Source organism: Dasypus novemcinctus, chromosome 24 (assembly GCF_030445035.2).
Source record: "Dasypus novemcinctus isolate mDasNov1 chromosome 24, mDasNov1.1.hap2, whole genome shotgun sequence".
NCBI lineage: Eukaryota > Metazoa > Chordata > Mammalia > Cingulata > Dasypodidae > Dasypus > Dasypus novemcinctus.
In genome coordinates this window covers 62,381,552-62,399,399 of record NC_080696.1, presented here as the reverse complement: position 1 = coordinate 62,399,399, position 17,848 = coordinate 62,381,552, and the positions used below count along the sequence as shown (strand labels likewise).

The 17,848-nt window shown below is 51.1% G+C and overlaps 1 protein-coding gene across 1 annotated transcript in view; it reads left to right on the top strand.

Annotated features, from left to right (window-relative positions):
• The window catches only part of LOC101436851 (piezo-type mechanosensitive ion channel component 2-like), a 90,519-nt gene that overhangs the window by 31,548 nt on the left and 41,123 nt on the right, over positions 1-17,848 (top strand). The window contains exons 23-30 of the mRNA XM_071211829.1: positions 1,807-1,972; positions 4,486-4,729; positions 5,977-6,073; positions 7,343-7,505; positions 8,604-8,693; positions 9,764-9,894; positions 16,628-16,794; positions 17,347-17,513. Coding sequence (XP_071067930.1) covers positions 1,807-1,972; positions 4,486-4,729; positions 5,977-6,073; positions 7,343-7,505; positions 8,604-8,693; positions 9,764-9,894; positions 16,628-16,794; positions 17,347-17,513 — 1,225 coding nt within the window. The remainder of the gene's footprint in view (positions 1-1,806; positions 1,973-4,485; positions 4,730-5,976; positions 6,074-7,342; positions 7,506-8,603; positions 8,694-9,763; positions 9,895-16,627; positions 16,795-17,346; positions 17,514-17,848) is intronic.

Genomic DNA, 17,848 nt, shown 5'->3' with positions numbered 1-17,848 from the left:
TCTTTCCTTTCTGTGCCTTCTTCCCCCATTACCCTTCCCTCTTTCTGTGCCCCCTCCCTCGGCACTCTTTCCAGGCCTCTTCCTTCTGCTTCTTTTCCTTTCCTCTTCCTTGTGTGCTTCTCTCTTTTCTCCTTGTTTCTCTCCTCTTACTTCCTTTCTCTTTCCTTCCTGTCTTCCCTTCCTTCTCTTTGGAGAACTCTTGGTGGGCAGGCCTCCCCCCTCCCCTCCCCTCCTCTCCCCAGGCTGATGCTGAAGCCTTTTGCCCCCTCCCCCCGTGGTCTCCCTCCTCCCTGCAGCCTCGCCCAGCCCCTGACTCCCTGCTCTTCCAGCTCACAAGGCCTAACAGACCCCCTCGTTGAGCTCTGGCCAGGGCAGTCCTCCCAGTGAGCCCCCCAAATGCCAGGAAGCAGGGACAATTATGGTTCCCAGATGAGCCAGTTGTCAGTATTTCGAGGCAGTTCCCTGCATCCTCTCAACTTGTTAAAAAAGTCCTTCTCTTGACCCTGAAATCATATCCGACATCTTAGTCATTCCATATAATTTGAAAGAAGCATTAATAGAACATAGACTCAATGATCTTTAGAAAAATAATGAAGACAAAAAGAAAATTGCTCCTTCCTTTACAGATTACCCATGGAGAACCACGAGTACAGAAATACATTCAAATCTCATTAAGTGGTTGTATCTCCCAGATTTTGCCAAGAAGCCGGATGCCAATTTGTTATTCTGTGAGTACTGAGGCTGTCTGAGTGCCTCTTCACTTCTGGAACCTTAGATTGGACCGGCCGCTGGGAACTCAGGACATGCCAAGTGGCATTTTAGTCTTCCTTCTTTGCCAGTTGTCTTTCTGCTATTTCTCCATTTCATCTTCTTGTAATCACCAGACGGTACTCAGCGAAGAAATATAGTTACCAGGTTCCAAGGTCTCCATCTAATTAAAAAACGCCTGTGTTGGAGAGAATTTTAATTCATAAGCATTATTCTGATTGGGAGTAGAGGTTAGGACTTTCAATAGATGATTTAAAATGCAGAGATTTAGCTAGTTGCCAAATAAAAAGTGGATGGCCAATTTACAAATGAGATTTCCAAATGTTGCCTCAAAAAACGGCCTTCCAAAACTTGGATTGTGAAAGTTAGCATTTCCCCATCCAAAAATGAGTGCTCTCTCTGTGTACTTTTAGGGGTTTATCCTTCTAGGTTATTTATAGAAAATATCCATTTTTCTTGAAAACAGGCTCATTTGTATCCAAGATGGTGTCACTGAGCTGTGGTCAAAATTCACATCCAGTTCTTACCTTTTCCCTGAATTCTTTTGCAAGCAAAATCCGTTTATTATTCATTCAGCAAAAGCTGGTGACCCCACTCTGTGTGCCCAGAGCCTGGCAACGTGGCGGTGGGAAGTTAGGCCACGTCCTGCCTTGTCGGGGTCCACGTCCCCCCCAGCGGAGGCTTTCACTCAGGTGGGAGAGGGAAGAGAACATCGCCTTAGAGCCAGGCTCCGTTCAGGTTCCATGTGGCTCTCGAGTCACACTCGGAGCAGGACGAGGGGTGCGGATGTAGCCCAGGTCCTTGGTGGCTCCTGGAAACTCCCAGGGGTGTCGCTGTACCCCATTCCTCCCCGAGGTGAGCGTGACAAGAGCTGTGTGAGGACGGGCAGGCGGCCTGCTCCTCACTGGTCCGAGAGCGCTGCCTTGCCTGGTGCACCCCATGGGGAAGGTGCCATGGGAGGCTGACGTCGGGGGTACCAGGGACGATGGGACGGGGAGGCCGTTGCCGAGAGCGGCGGCCCCTTCCTTGTCTTTGCAGACGACTTCCTGCTTCTCCTCGCGGCCTCCTTGCAGGGGCAAGTATTTGTCGACGAGAACAGCGCCTCGGTGAGAATGCGGGCGGGGGACAACCTGGAGATCAGCAGAGACCTGCGGCCGGAGGACCTGGCCCAGCTCAGCCCAGGCCCCGGCTTCATTTTCTGCCAGTAAGAACCGGGGTCCTGCTGTGGGGGCCGTGGGGCGGGAGGCCCTCATCCCCTCTCGTCGCTGTGCTTCTTTTGGAGAAGACATTTCTGTGACTTTCCTTTTTAACTTTCGCACATAGTTTTAAGTGGAGTTATGATTTACATGCCGTGAAATGTTCAGATCTTAATTGTCACATTCCATCCATTGTGATGGAATCTTTTCAAGACACAGAACATTTCCCTCACCCCAGAAATTTCCCTCGTTCCTCTTCTCTGTCTTTTCTTCCCCCAAGCAAGCACTTCCCCCAACTTCTATCATCGTAGGTCAGTTTTACCTATTTTAAAAATTTCTCTAAGTGGAATCATACAGTAGGTTAGTTTTTGGTGTCCAGCTTCTTGCACTTGGCATAACATTTTCGAGGTTCTTCCATTTTGTAGTATCAGTAGGTCATTCCTTTTTATTGCCCGAGTAGTATGCCGTAGTGTGAATATTGCACATTTTGATCATCCGTTTTGTGAATTGATGATCTTTTGGGTTGTTTCTCTTTAGAGCTAATTTGAATAAAACTGCCAGGATATTTTTGCACAGGGTTTCTGTGGACATATTTTTCATTCTCCTGTCTTCTTCCTAGGAGAGGAGTTACTGGGTTATGGGATAAAGGCATGTCTAGTATTTTAAGAAACCGCAAGACCGATTTCCAAAGTAGTTGTGCCATCTCCTGTGACTCCCCCAATGCCTCCCTCCCTAGCCATGTAGCATCTGTTGATTGGGCTCTGCCATATGCCAGTTACACCTTCATGCATTGAAAAATAGTTTTGAACATCTACTAGGTGCCGGGCTTTGTTCAAGGTGTTCAAAATTCAGTAGTAAAAAAAAAAAAAAAGGACAGAAACTCTTGCCCTTATCCCAACAGACTTTTTTTGTTTGGTAGAAATTGACAAACGAATGTGGAAATGTAAAAGACCTAGAATATACCAACCCATTTTGAAAAAGAACAAAGTTGGAGGACTCATATTACCTGGTTTCAAGATTTACTATAAAGTAATCATGATGGTATGTGGCATTGGTGAAAGGATAGACACCTAGATCAATGGAATGATACTTCAGAAAGGATACTCTTTTCAACAAATGGTGCTGGAACAGTTAACACACACACACACACACACAACCCCAAACTCCCAAACCCCACAAACCTTGATCCATGCCTCACACCATATACAAAAGTCAACTTGCTATAGGTTGTTGACCTTAACGTAAAACTTAAATCTTCTTTTAAAAAACACTGAAGAAACTCTTTGTGATCTTGAGTTAAAGAAAAATTCCTTAGGTAAGACACAAAAAGCACAAGCCATGAAAGGAAAGTGCTGAAACGCTGGAGTTCAAAATAAAAGCACTCTGATCTGTAAAAGACACTATTCAGTTTTTGAAAAGAAAAGACAGACTAGGAGAAAATATTTACAAATACATCCATTAAAAAGTAGATAAAGAACTTTCATAGCTCAATAAAAAGAAAACAAAAAAAAAGGAAAAAGATTTGAATAGATAATCAAAAAAGAGACATGGATGGCAAATAAGCAAGCACATTTCAAAAGATGCTCGACATCATGTAGTCACTAGGGAAATGCAAATTAAAGATGAAAATGATGTATGATGACATACCTATTAGAGTGCTAAAATTAAAGCCACCACGAAATCCTCCCAAGACCACGTTCTGGGAAACATGCAGAGCTACAGGAGCTCTCGTGCATTGCTGGTGGGAATGCAACACGGCAGAGTCACACTGGAAAAGAGTTTGGCAGTTTCTTCTGAAGTTCAGTGTACACTTGCCATATGAGTCAGCAATTCTCCTAGATATTCTCCTGAGTGAAATGGAAACTTAGGTTCACACAAAAACCTGTGCATGCAGCTTTATTCATAACCACCCAAAACTGGAAACAACCCAGATCTCTGTAAACTGGTGAATGGATAAATTATGGTGCACCCAAGCAATGGAATACGACTCATCAAGGAAAAGGTGGGGATTCCTGAGCGCTCTCAAAAGCGCTATGGTGAGTGATGACGCCAGAAGTGACAGGTGACATACTTCATGATTTCATTTATACAATATTTTAGAAAAGGCTAAACCAACCAAAGGGACAGAAGTCAGGCCAGGGGCTGCCTCATGGGTGGGGGAGGGAACTGGCTGCGGAGGGGCCCGGAGAACTCAGGGGCTGATGCAACATTCTTTATCTTGCTTGCGGTGGTGGTTACAGGACCAGGCATTTGTCGAAACCCCTAGAACAGCACACCTCAAAGCGGGGTGGGTTACTGTGGGTAAACGATGCCTCAGGAAACACGGCTTTAAAGAGAAAACCTGCCTCCTTGGAGCGTTCCGGCCGGCGGGCCTCATTCTGGGGGCCTCTGCTGACGCACTCCTCTGCTGGCCTCTGCGTTCTGTTTCTTTGTATTTTAAGATGGCCTGGGGGAGATAGTTTTGTGTCCATCTGTCCCGTGACCTGCTCCTTGCTTTGTACTTCCCTCTTCACTCTCCCAGGTCCTACCTGGACATGGCGAAAGTTGCTGTTTTTCGGTATCACTTCTGGCTTGTGCTTGGCCTGGTTTTCCTCGCGGGAACAGTGCGGATTCACGTCTTCGGGGCTGGGTACCTGGTGGCCTTCGGTTACTTCCTGGGGCGTGGACGCCGCCTCCTCTCCAAGCCCGTGAAGTTCGCCCTCCGCCCCTGGGACCGCCTGATCGCCTACTCGGTGTCGGTGGTTGCTCTGAAGACTCTCCTGTCGGTACGGCGCAGCCCTTCCCAGGCTGCTCTTTGTTTTTCTAGCCTGGCTGTCCTAATACCCTCAAAAAGGGACTGCCAAAACCAACAGGGATCCTAAGAGAGCTTTTTCAAAGGTGTGTTTACTTACTAACGTTGGAAAAATAGACCAGGAGCCTCAATCTGTCACGCGAGGCAGCCTGCTCTTTTTGGAGTAGCTTTTGATGTGGAAGAGCTCCGAATGTAAAGAAAATGGAGAGGAAAAGAGGAGGAAGTGTAGGAGAAAGAGTGCTTTATGGACTGGCTAATACCTAGTGACCAGCGCCCAGTCAAGCTGGGTCTGCTCGCTGCACTAGAACAAGCCCTGCTAGGGGCGGATTTCAGGGCACAGTCACGCTTGACTGATACAGATCGAGGTAGGTGAAGCCAGCAGTTTGAAGGTTAGAGAATTCATGGGTGGGAGAGCTGGAAGGGGCAGCAGGAGATCATTTGGTCCCTCTACTACCCCCCCCCCATGTGTCTTGGCAAGACACGTTACAAGTGAAGGCAGAGCCCAAGGAGCAGCAGCTGGTCTGGAGAACACCGACCCCCGGTGCTGGGCTGTGTCTGGGCCTCTGTGCCCCCCACCCCATCTTCCAACTCAGCTGCGCATTACATCTCCACTCAGCATGATGGAGCTGCTCTTTGGCGGTTCTCAAGTCTCGGGTCATCACTCAGAGAGCGTCCTTGTGGGGCTGAAACTGCCGAGTGATTGCCTGCCGGAGAGCTGGCTTTTCCTGGAATGGTGACATTCCCACGACTAATTTATCTTGCTGCATCTCCAAGGACCGAGGTGCCGCAGCACCCTTAGTGCAATACATCTTAGCACTTCATCCTCCTAATGGCCAGCAGGTCCTTCTTTAGAGAAAACACGGATTTGAGAAAGGGAAGGAGTCTTCGGAGATGACGCAGGCACTTGGCCGATGAGAGCATCGCGAAGGAGAGGAGCGCAATGACGCACTCTTGGCCACTCGATTTCTTCTACTTGGTCCTTATCAATGCAGCAGAGTCTTCCCATGGCCTCTTGGTTAAGGCCTCGTCATCTTCGCAGCAGAAACGTCATTAGACTCTTTTGGCCAAATACCCAAATGCTGCCCTTCTGGGTGGGAGTACACTTGAGGGTCCAATGAAAGGCACAAATGAAAGACGGCTGTGGCGAGGCTGAGCTGGGGGTGGGGGCACACTGCTGTCAGAGAGAATGGCGAGTCTTCCCAGCATCTCCTCTGCTCCTAGGTTGGTGCGTGTGTGTACCTGGGGACCCTGCTGGAGACCCACTGCTGGCTTGTCCACAGCTTTGGCATGTACTGCACAGTGGAAGGCTATCAGCTAGGTAAGCGCCACCCCCCCCCCCCCCCGCCCTGGGCTCCCATACACCACCGGTGGGGCCCCAGGGACACCGACACTCAGAAGGGTTGAAAGAGTAGTACAAAGGTCCCTAGCACAAGGCATGCCCCACGCTGGGTTAGCAGTTGTTTATTCTGCCATCTTGGCTTTATCTATATTTGTGTGTATATAATGGCTATGGACATAAGAATTTTTGCAAAATCGTTGGAAAGTTACAAACACCAAGGCATGCTCTTGTACGACCCCAAAATTATCAGCACACCTTAAAGAAGATGGACTCAAATTCCCTGATGTTACCTGATGCCTAGCTGACTTTCCAGTGGCCCCAGGTGTTCCAAAATTGCCAATGTTTTCTGAAACCAAGATCCAATCAGTGTTCATGGATTGCATTTGATTGTTTGGCCAGACCACTCTCTGAAAGGACATGGAGAAAAGCCAAAGTGGGGAGACATCCGTTCTCTCAGGGGAAAACAAAAAGGAGTGAGTGGGGATGACAGCAAAGGCTCTGCCTTCAGATCAAAGCTGTGTCGAGGGCGGCTGTGCCCGGCAGTCGGTGGCCTCTGGACTTTGGAGACATTCCCGCTCGGTGCCAAAGTGCCCCAGCAGGGTTTGCAAAACCCCGGCCACTGATACCCCGGGATTCTGGCCTATTTAGAGAGGGAGGTGCCCCGGTTCTGCCCGACCACAGCTGGAACTGGCTCCCTTTTGTGAATGAAGGCACCGGGAAGCCGTATGTCATTGAACTCCTGCCTCTGAGTGGCATCTTGGGCTCGGCCCCTCACTCTCTCTCTCTTAGTTTGTCAAGAAAACACGTGTCCAGACAGATCTCTCATCTTTCACAGACAAGCCAGGGTTGGGTCTAGTGCTGTGGCCGTGGGGACTGGGTCTCTGCACATCACAGCAGGCTGCGGAGGTGGGCACGCGGGTCACCTGCTCAGCCCGGGCAGTTTATCCCCGAGGGAGGCCTCGAGCTTTCTGCACGAGTCACCGCGGGGGCCCGGGAGGGGTGGGGAAGAGCTCCAGCGAGGGGGCCGCGCAGATGGAGGAGCAGAGGGAAGTAGGTACCCCCGCCCTGACCCCCCCGCCCCCCTACAAAATCCGCCATTTTGGTAGTATGGCGAGAGGGAGGAGGGATAAATGGAAGAGTCCAAAAGGAAGCAGAGCAGCCTGCCCAAACCAGACCTTCCCTTCTGCAGGGGGCCCTCCCAGGCTGGGTGACTGGCTCCCAGTCTCTGGTTTCTTGTCTTCCGTGCAGCCCTCCCCGAGGACGTGCCCTGTGAGCCCCCACAACACGAGGCAGGGATCCTCTGGGATGCCGTGTGCTTCACCTTTCTGCTAATCCAGCGGCGCATCTTCCTGAGCTATTACCACCTGTACGTGGTAGCTGATCTGAAGGCCACCGAAGCCTTGGCCTCCAGGTACTGGGACACCTAGGGATAAGGACATCCAAGTGTAGGGCTCAATTGGGCACAGGGAACCTTTAGTCAAAGGATCATAAGACTTCAGAAATCTCAAAAATCTCAGACCACCTCTTCCCTTGACAGAGGAGGAGCTGAGGCCCAGACTGGGCCACCTGCCTGGGGTTGCTCAGCTGACCAGAAGCAAGCAGGGTTGACTCAACTAGCCTCTCCTCTAAGTGCTCTTTTTGCCACATCCTACTTCCTCCCAAGTTGGGCTCTTGGCTCTGGTCAACTTCTTTGGGTCTCTAACTACACCAGGCTACCAAACCTTGGGAGATACTGACTTGTTAACACAGAGGAAGGGCAACGGGAGATGACTGGCTTCTCGTTTTGCCAGCCTTGGGCTACGGGTATCAGCCCACTGCAATGAGAGCCAAGGACAGCCCTGAGTCAACAGGGAAGCTAGTCAACTTCTATGTAGCGTCTGCAGGTCAACCCATGTCCCAGGGATTTGGGAACCTTTCTGAACAGTCCATTGAGCCCCAGGCTTTAAAATGTCTGCTTGACCAGTTTGCCTGACAGCCTCTTTGAGTGACAAATTCCTGTTCTGATACTAAAGTGATCGTCTAATGGCCCTGGGTTTGTTCTCTTTAACTGATGAGCAACTCCTTAGAGATCACGCAATGCAATGTAACACTGTGCCAAAGGGAAGGGACAGACACTATTTCAAAGGAATTACACCATCCATTTCAATAGTCCAGTCTTCAGATATACCTTTGATCCAAACAGTGGCCCCCGAACTCGATGGCTTCTCACCCAAAAACTTGCCTGAGGAGTCTTCAGGCAGACTGCAACAATGGAATCGTTTATTGCATGTCTGACCTTGATCTGTTGGACTAAACTTGGTCTCTATACTCTGAGGTTCATGCTCTTTGGAGGAAAAAAGGAGAAGGAGCCTTTGAGCAGCCAGGTAGACCTGTGCAGTTAGAGGAATGACTGATACAATTTTTCTCTGAATTTTAGCCCCCAAATTGGTAGTGACTTTTTATTAGCAGAATCCACGAAGATAGTACCTTGGCTAAAATAATTTTTAAAACTTATTTTTTGCACCAACAGGGGGGCTAAGTGGTTGGAGCTGTCTCTAAGCAAGGCATTGGAACACTGTGAAGAAGAGGAGAAAAAATCCAGGGTGTTCATCACGAGACAGTGAGTTGGCCGTTCCTTTCTTTTATTCCTGGAAGCGTATCCCTCCCCAAGGATCCATCACCTTCTATTTATGGATTCTTTCCTGGATAAGGCTTTCCCCCTTTTCTTTCTATGATTTTAAAATCTCACCTGGAGGAAGAGCCTGCCCCGGTCTTCAGAGTGTGGTGCATGGAGCTGTGAACGTGGATCAGGTGGTGGCTGCAGGTGGCAGCAACCGCAGGCTGGTTGTCTAACTGAGAGAACAAAGGCGGGCTCTGGGGTGCGATGGGAACACGGGGTCCCCCTGGCAGGAGCCATCACCCAGGGTGGTTCCTAGATGAAGGTGTAGTGTTTGAGGTCTTGACTGCTCAGATTCTCTGCTTTGGCCAAACCTGTTGTCACACATACAGGCCACATGCTTTCCTGGGTCTGGGGCTCAAGCTGTCCTTGCTTGGAGGGCCACCAGCATAGCCAAGGCCTTGGTCGCCCCTTCACTGGCCCGACCCCTGCAGGAGAGAACACACGCCCCCCCGTGGCACGCAGGAAGCTCTGAGTGTGCACGGGTGAACGTTTTTTAAGTTAATAGCTACGTTACTTTTTAAATGCACCTGAGGGGAAAATATCTAGAACGTGAGTGACTTCAAGAACGTCATTGCGTAAGATGAGGCTAAGTTTAAAGAGTGACTTGACTTACAACTCAACTTTAAAAATTAAACAATATTGGAGAACTTGCCGTGCGTGTGGTTGGCTGAAGTCGGTCAAATGCTGTTTTGTGGCCCGCGCGAGGCTGAGTTCACAACCCGCCTGAGCCTCACCTGCGCCTGTCCGCGGACGCCAGCGGGCCGCAGCTGCCGCGGCCGCCCTGCCTTCACCCTTGCGGCCCCGAGAACAGGACCTGGGCTGCTGGGAACAGGCTGTGGGTGAGACCCCTTAGAACGGAAACTTGGGAGCAGAAGTTTGGGCATCTCCCCCGCAACCTCGGTTCTAGGGACTTCAGCAAAGGCCCTGACGCGCCGAAGCCAACAAAACGGCGAAGGCGTTTTTGCTAGGGGAGGAGAAAATGGCTCTCTCCGTGTGTCTTCAATTGCCAGGATGGAGAAAATCAAAGCAAAGCAAAAGAAAATTGCCACTCTGCAGCCAGCCGGCAGGAGTGCCCAGGCCTTGGCCGCCAGCACCAGCCACCTGCCCGGAAGGGAAGCTGCGAGAGCGGCGGGTGTAAAAGGTGAGGCGGCAGGGCCACGGGCCCCAGGGGGTGGCCTGTCCCCAGGGGTCCTGAAACAGGGACATTAAACTGATCCCCGGGCCCCAGCCCCTCACCTCCACGTCACCCCAGGAGTCAGCAAGAAAACAGATTTCTCCCTTTGGCACTGGGAGGTACTGGAAGTGCCTTTTTGCCTGACGTGTCTGAAGAGTTCAGGTTTGGAATGGGGCTTTGGGCTGCAATTCCGAACGCAAACCAAAGTCTCTGAAAGGACCGTCCCCCATTTTTGCAAAATAAAAATACCCCTGGTCAGTAATTATTCGTTCTTCTCCGCCCTGGCTCTCTAGAAATTTGTAGTTGGCTTAAATGGCATGTTCTGCCTTTCTGCTTGGAGATTTTTTTTTATTTATTTATTTATTTATTTTTTAAAATTACATTATGAAAAATATGAGGTCCCATTCAACCCCACCGCCCCCGCCCCCCACTCCCCCCACAGCAACACTCTCTCCCATCATCATGACACATCCATTGCACCTGGTAAGTTCATCTCTGAGCATCACTGCACCCCATAGTCAATGGTCCACATCATAGCCCAGACTCTCTCACGTTCCATCCAGTGGGCCCTGGGGGGATCTATAATGTCCCGTAATTGTCCGTGAAGCACCACCCAGGACAACTCCACGTCCCGAAAACGCCTCCACATCTCATCTCTTCCTCCCGTTCCCCACACCCAGCAGCCACCATGGCTACCGTTCCCACACCCATTCCACATTTTCTCTGTGGACATTGGATTGGTTGTGTCCATTGCACATCTATGTCAAGTGAGGGCTTAGATTCCATATGGGTACTGGATGCACTCCTCCCGCTTCCAGTTGTAGATACTCTAGGCTCCATGTTGTGGTGGTTGACCTTCTTCAACTCCATGTTAGCTGAGTGGAGTAAGTCCAATAAATCAAAGTGTAGGAGCTGAAGTCTGTTGAGGCTCTGGGCCTGGGTGTTATATTATCAGTCCAGAGATTCGAATCCCCTACATATATCTTAAACCCAGCACCAACTACAATTCCAATAAAGTAGCATGCAAGTCTTGTGAAAAGAGATCCCCTCTGAGTCCAATTCCATCACGCAGAAACACCAGCTCCAAAGAAGGGCTATCTGTCATGGCAGTGAACCCCTTCTGCCATGAACATAGAACCCGTGGGTCTCTTTATCCCTCAAAAGAACCAATACCTGGGGTTGTATCTACCTTATCTGTCTCTTAGACTCTGTTCAGTTGTACATAGGGGTATTCCTTCTGACAACCTCCAGACTCTTTTTTAGAGACTCACAGCCTTATAATCTCATTTCTCCTTTCCATTTCCCCCTTACATTAGGTCAAACAGCTTCCCGAAGTCATGTCATTATATGTAGACAGGTATATTCTGCTGTTCCGCATTGAATCTTTAATTCAAGGTCATTTTCTAGTTGCTTCTTCAGCTGGTATGTGGTAGTGATCCCTCGGTGCCAGGGAGGCTCATCCCCGGGTGTCATGTCCCATGCTGGGGGGAATGCATTGCATCTACACGCTGAGTTTGGCTGTGAGAGTGGTGCTTGGAGATTTTTTAGGAAACATGACTTCTCCCCCAAAAGGCAGGTGGTTAAAGGAGAAAGGAGTTTCATTTCTTATTGGCCATGAAATAAAATCTCTTTTGAAAGTTGTTGCTTTTTAATGGGACTGGATTTTCTCTTTCCTTGAGTTGAACAAGTTGAAGAAAATGATGTCTTCCATTAGATATCAACCACTAAGATGGTGCCATCTTACCTGACAATTTCAGTGCAGGGTGAGATACATGGTTTAACCTCCCTAATTGGGGAGCAGGCTGTCAGAATTAGTGACAAGACTAAATTATGGTTCTGCTAAGAAAAGAGATTCCGTTGCTGTCCTTTCAAGCGCCCGAAACCCCTAGAACTGGTCTGCTGAGGTCCTGTGCTGTGCAGCCTCCTCGGGGCGTCTTCTTAAGGCCGAGAAACGACCAGCCCATCAGCCGAGGTGCTGACGTTCAAGCAGACTTGAACGCACTTGAAAACAGCATATTACTTTAAAGTGTCTGTGCATTTCCTTTTCAAATTTTATTTGCACTCTAATTCACCCAAACGAATTGCTGTCCAAGGTAGGGGGGATGGGGAGTTAATAAATGCCCAATTTCTCCAGCAGATGAGGCCAGGGAAAATTTTATTCAGCCTCTTTTTTCTGAAGGACCACAACCTTGTCCAGGGCGGCAGTGGCTGATGGATTTTGGGTTTTCTCTGTGTTCAGGTGACCTCAGCACAATGGAAAGTGAAGAAGAGAGAAAGTGGTGGCAGCCGTGGGTGAAGCACCCTTCCAGTAAGTGGGCTGTTGGAAGACTGTTCGCCCAGCTGCCTGGAGCAGCACCCTCCCGAAGCCCAAGTCCTGGGCCCACTTGGGCCAGGTGGCCGTCCTTGGGGTTCTCTGACATTGGCCCATTTGCTAGAAAACACCCAGCAAGGCCAGTGGCCAAGAGGCACACAGGTGGCCAAGAGGCACACAGGTGGCTCACACCCTCCCCACAGATCCACCCTGCCTCTTAGAAATGGAAAGCGGGTGCTTCGCTTTGTGTCGGCTGAGCAGGAGGGGCAACATGCTGTCATCACCATTACGATATGGGCACAGTGACCCTTAGCACCTGCAGCAGAGAGAGAGACCAAGGGCTAGAGATGCTGCGGCTGGCAAGGGGGTTGACAGTAAAGCAACACAATGGGAACCCACAGGGGTCTGATGTGAAATAGCAGTATGAAGGAGTAATTTATGCCTAGTTAGGAAAAAAGGGTAAGCCAGTTTTGACACTGCTCACTTCCGTTCTAGAACGTGCCAGATGGCAGGAAACCTCACGCACGTAATGACATGCCCGCTGGTTGGGCAATTCATGAAACATGTCTTGGGTGAGGCTTGGCTTGCTGTGAGCTCTCTGCAGAGGGGTACGTGCCCGTTTCATTTTGTGGATGTGTTTTCAAGTGATTACAGATGGCAGCTACAGCCTCTTCGAGACTGACAGTGAGGAAGAAGAGCCAAGAGAAGGAAATCCAGAAGAAATGGAAGACCATGGGCCAAAGCCCAAAACAGCTCTCCAGGTGACTTCTCTTGGAATGCCTGCAGCAGATGTGCATGGGGGGTTGTGTGGACACTAGGATTTGCCTTGGATGTTGCCAGGTCAGCAGAAAGAGGTGATGGTGGTGCCTTAGCCTGAGTGGACCCACACGCTGTAGGTCAGAATTTGTGGAACAAAAGACTTTAGCCAGGGTTTATTTGGAGGCTCCTGGGGGGCTTCTGAATATGAAGAGAACAACTGTTTTTTTACCAGACCCGCCATTGCAGGTGCTTGTGCTTGTTTCTGTGTGATCAGACTGTGACACTGTGACACTGACGTCCACCACCCTGCCAAGTATTCAGGAAAAGTGGTGGGATCACAGGAAGCCCTAATTTTGTCAACTCAAGGTGGTCAGCTAGTCTTCTTGGCATAAATTACTTCTATCACACACACACACACACAATGGAAAGCAGGGGGTACTTACCTGGATGTCTCTGTTGGGTATTTCAGGCAAAAGGAGTTTCAGGCATAAATTAGTTGAAGCAGCATTTTAGTCCCCTTCTCCACTGTGTGTGCCTCTTTCATTCTTATTATTTAGAGTTCTCCTTTTTTTTTTTTTTTAAGATTTATTTATCACCGCCCACCCCCATGCTTGCGCTCACTGTCTGCTCTCCGTGTCCATTCACTGTGTGTTGTTCTGTGTCTGCTTGTCTTCCCTTCTTGCCTCCTCTTTTGGAGGCACTGGGAATCAATCTTGGGACCTTCCGACATGGGAGAGAGGCACTCAATTGCTTGAGCCACCTCAGCTCCCTGGTTTGTTGTGTCTTTCACTGTCTCTCTTCTGTGTCTCTTTTTTGTTGCACCAGCTCTCTGCGCCACGTAGGTCAGCTCGCTTTTACCAGGAGGTCCCGGACACCGAACCCAGGACCCTCCATATGGTAGATGGGAACCCAATCACTTGAGCCACATCCACTTTCCTAGGGTTCTTCTTAAGTGTGTGTTTTAGTTGAAAGCAATTACTTGGCAAAATATTTAAGGAAAGAAAAGAACGCTTTATGTTAGCTACTATTGTCCACTCCTGTTTTGGGGGGGGTCCTATTTTTTTGTTTGTTTTTTCAGCAAAGCCATGACTACTTAAAACAGAGGCAAGAAAGGCTGTTGCCCCGTCTTAGCGTTTATACCAAGCAACACTGACTTTTCTGGGAATAAGTTGCGAGATCATCCAATGAAATTCTGTTTGGGTTTGACTTTGATGTTCTGATGTCTAGATGCAACTTTAAACATCTTTTAAATTCACCAACCACTCCTAAGAGCCTTTCTCTTCTAATAGGAAATTACTTGGAACAAATATGACATCGATTTTCCATCTCCCTTGATTAGTCTCATTTGGTCTGATTTTTATTATTTAAGGCTTACCGACAACGAGAATATACAGTTAGAGATGGTTCTAATTAGATCTGGTGACCTTTAAGAAAGAGAAGGAGGGTCTGGGCCCGACAATGTCTGAAACTGCCAAAGAACAGAGCAGGGATTTATGACTCCCTCCCCACAGCTCGTGTATGACGCCTGGACAAACAGCTCCAAGTCCGCCCTGAGGATGAGGAGGCAGGACGAAGGCTGGAAGGGGAGAGGCGCGCAGGAGGAAGACGGGGCACGGCGCCCCGGCGGAGGTACTGGCGAGGGCCGAGCGCAGTTTGAGTGGTAACTTCGATCAGCAGATGGTTGAAGCAGGAACGTTGGCCTCAGACGGTGCTGGCTCTTGACTCGGTCCATTAACAGCAAGTGGACTGTGTAGGAAAGATGAGGTCACGGGCACGCACAGGAAGCACGGGGCCGCTTTTATAAGCCCTCGTGAAGGGGGCGAAGTATGAAGGCGAGCCTCACGCGTCGACAATGGGCTAGCTGCTGAAGGGGCAACTTGTCAGTGGGCGCTGTTGGAGGGGTGCGCGCTTTCCCAGCCTGCTCTCCGGGACAGCTGTGGCTTTGGAAAGCCCCGGCCAGGCGCGGGGAGAGAGCAACACGCGGTCTGTCGCGGGTCCAATCTTCCCGGAGCGAGGCCTTCGCTGGAGCTCAGCCCTGGGCCCTGACAAATAGTAACCAGGAGCCAATACAAACTCGAAAGGCTTTACTCTTTAGACGGACCTGCTTTTCCTAGAGTCTGGAAAGAAGATCAGGTGATTCCACATTAATGCCTGTAGTGTACCAGGGACCCCAAAAATAGTGCCCACAAGCTTATGCAGGTTTGAGGTGGGCGGTGATTTCCACGCCCCGTCAACGCGCCGCCCTCAACGCACAGGCAGCCCTTTTGTGGTGGAGGGAACATTTATAGAAATGTACGTGGAAAACAGACAGAGCTTTCCAGTGGACGTCTACTTTATTTTTCTTTGGTGTGATTCAGGAGGCGAGAAGCTGGCAACGTGTGAGGCTGAAGTTGAGGCTGAAGCAGGGATTTCGGATGAGCTTGGTATGTAGGTGGTTCCTCCATATCTGAAACAGAAAAAAAAAAAACCCAAAAAACCTATAAAGGAGAAAATCTTATTGAATCAGAGCGGGTATTCTGACGAGCCACTCGGGGATGAAAACGGGGAGCTGTAGTTCAGGAGAAGACCCAGTTCTAAGTAAGACAAGGCTGGACTTTGTTTGGCATTCCTTCTAGAAGCAGAAGTTTTCAGGTGGGAGCCTAAAGCTCCAGGCCTCCTGGACCTGACATGGATTTTTCGTTTCTGGGAAGAGGTAGAGTTTAGGGCTCGGGTTGGCCCTGGTCCCATCAAAGGTCTCTCCCCCTCAAGCTCCATAGAGACTATCTATTCGGGCTTGGGGAAATGGGCACAGATCACACGTGCGGCAGTAACGACTCCCGGAGCTGGCATTTAGGAAGGGCTGACCGTGCAGTGCCAGGTGCAGTGGCCCTGACACCTGCAGCCCTTAAAGGTGGCGATGGGGACGTTAAGTAACTCGCCCGAGGTCCCTCAGCTGGAAGATGCCAAGCTGGGTTGTGAGCACGGCTGCCACGGCACCGAGCTGGTCCCAGGCCGGCTTCTCTTCCAGCTCTGCGGGGCATCCTTTCCCGGCAACTCCTTCACCTGTGACCTCAAATGATCATGGCTGCAGAGCCAGAGAGTGGAGGGTGGAGGGGGAGACCCACTGCCACCACCCCCTGGCTGCTGGGATTCGGAGCAGCTTGCTTAACCTGTCTGGACCCATTTCTCCACCCAAAAAAGTAGGATCGTGAATGAATGCAAATGAGAAGGCTGCTGGGAGGGTGAAGGAATCGGAACACCCCAGCACAGAGAGCAGAGAGCACACAAGGGGCTCCCGGGGCACTGGCCACCAAGCTCCCACCTCAGCGCCGTCACCCTCTCCTCATGTTGGGGACAACAGGGCCCTCCCAGTTCCACCCTGGTGTGCATCTGCCTGCCCCACAGTTCCCACTTCCACCAGGCACCATTGGACTGGGGGGATTTTTCTGAGCACAGAGCCTGCCCCCCAGCAGCCCTCAGTCCTTGTCTGATGGCACATGAACAGAGGCGCCGGCGGTTTCCGTGGCGGTTTCTCAGTTCTTGCTCGTTTGTCGCCCGGGCCAGTTTGGTTGAATCTCCAACGGTGGGAAAGGCCGCGAGGGCAGAGCGGGGGCCGCAGAGCCCAGGACTGCCCTTGCCCCCTCCCTGCAGAAAGCACCGCCCAGAGGCTCGTCACCATGGCCCGGCTCTCCTGGGTCTTGGGAGCCGTGCTGCTGGACGACGTCACCGAGGCCCTGGCGACGCTGAGCGGCGAGGCGGCCACCGTCGCAACGGCCCTGCGGGCTGAGCGGAGCGCGTGGTGGAGGGCCATCCGTCAGGCGAGTTTGGCACGCGGCCGCGATGGCTTTCTTTGATGCTAATGATTTCTTTTAATTATTCCATTCCCCCACCTTTGAAGGTCGCTCCACAAGCTGGCGGGCGATTTATGCCCGCGTTAGCTCCTGGCGACGGCCGGTGCGGGCCTCTGCCGCCCCCTCCCGTCTCCCGCCCCGCTGCCCTTCCCCGTCGGGTGTGCAGACCGGAGCCGCAGGGTCCCCTGGGCCCTGGCCTCCTGCGTCCCCGGCTCCCAGAGACCCCCCTTGGTGGCTCTCCCCTGCATCACCAGACGCAAATGGCAAAGGGTTGTGATCAGTCACTTTCCGGTCGTGGAAAGCAGACCTCGGAGTCTGGACCTCACCGGCTCGTTCCCCTCCTCATTGGCTTCCCTCCCTTCTCTCTCAATATCATGAAAATTCGAATATTCTCTGTAGGGGAGAGAGGCCAGCGCCAGGAGCATTCTGAGATCCTGCCGTTCCCCGCTGCGTGGCAGCCCCCAAGCACCCTCCGCCGAGGGGCCTCTGGCCAGCCCGGGGTCACCTGCGCCTCCGCAGCCAGTCCAGCGAGACGCCCGCCCGGCTGATGGAATGGACGAGGACAGGGCCACGGAGCCACAGAGTGGACACCCGCACGGCTCCAGCCCGGACTCCTGCAAGGGGGAGCGGGACGGCGTCCTGACAACTCAGCCCCAAGAAGCCCCTCTGCCCCCCGAGGGTCCCAGGTGAGGAGGGTACCCGGAAACCTCAGGCCGTCTTAAGGTCACAACAGCTCTGTGGGCCCAGGCCATCTGGAGGGCTGTAGAAGGGATCGCTTTGGCTAAAACCATGAAAATATCCTCCAAGTTGAATCTCAGTGGCCTCGGGCAGGGACAGAAAAACTTTTCTTCCACTGCAAAATCCAGCTTTTAGAGGAGATGGATGCGGTCTTGGCTGATGTTGATGGGGCCCCATTTTCCGTGTAATTTATGTGATTAGAACAGAAGCTGCAACTTTGTAAATGAGTCCCTCTAAGGAAGTCACCCCAGAGGGACAACAAAGCAGGTGCCCCTTGAATATC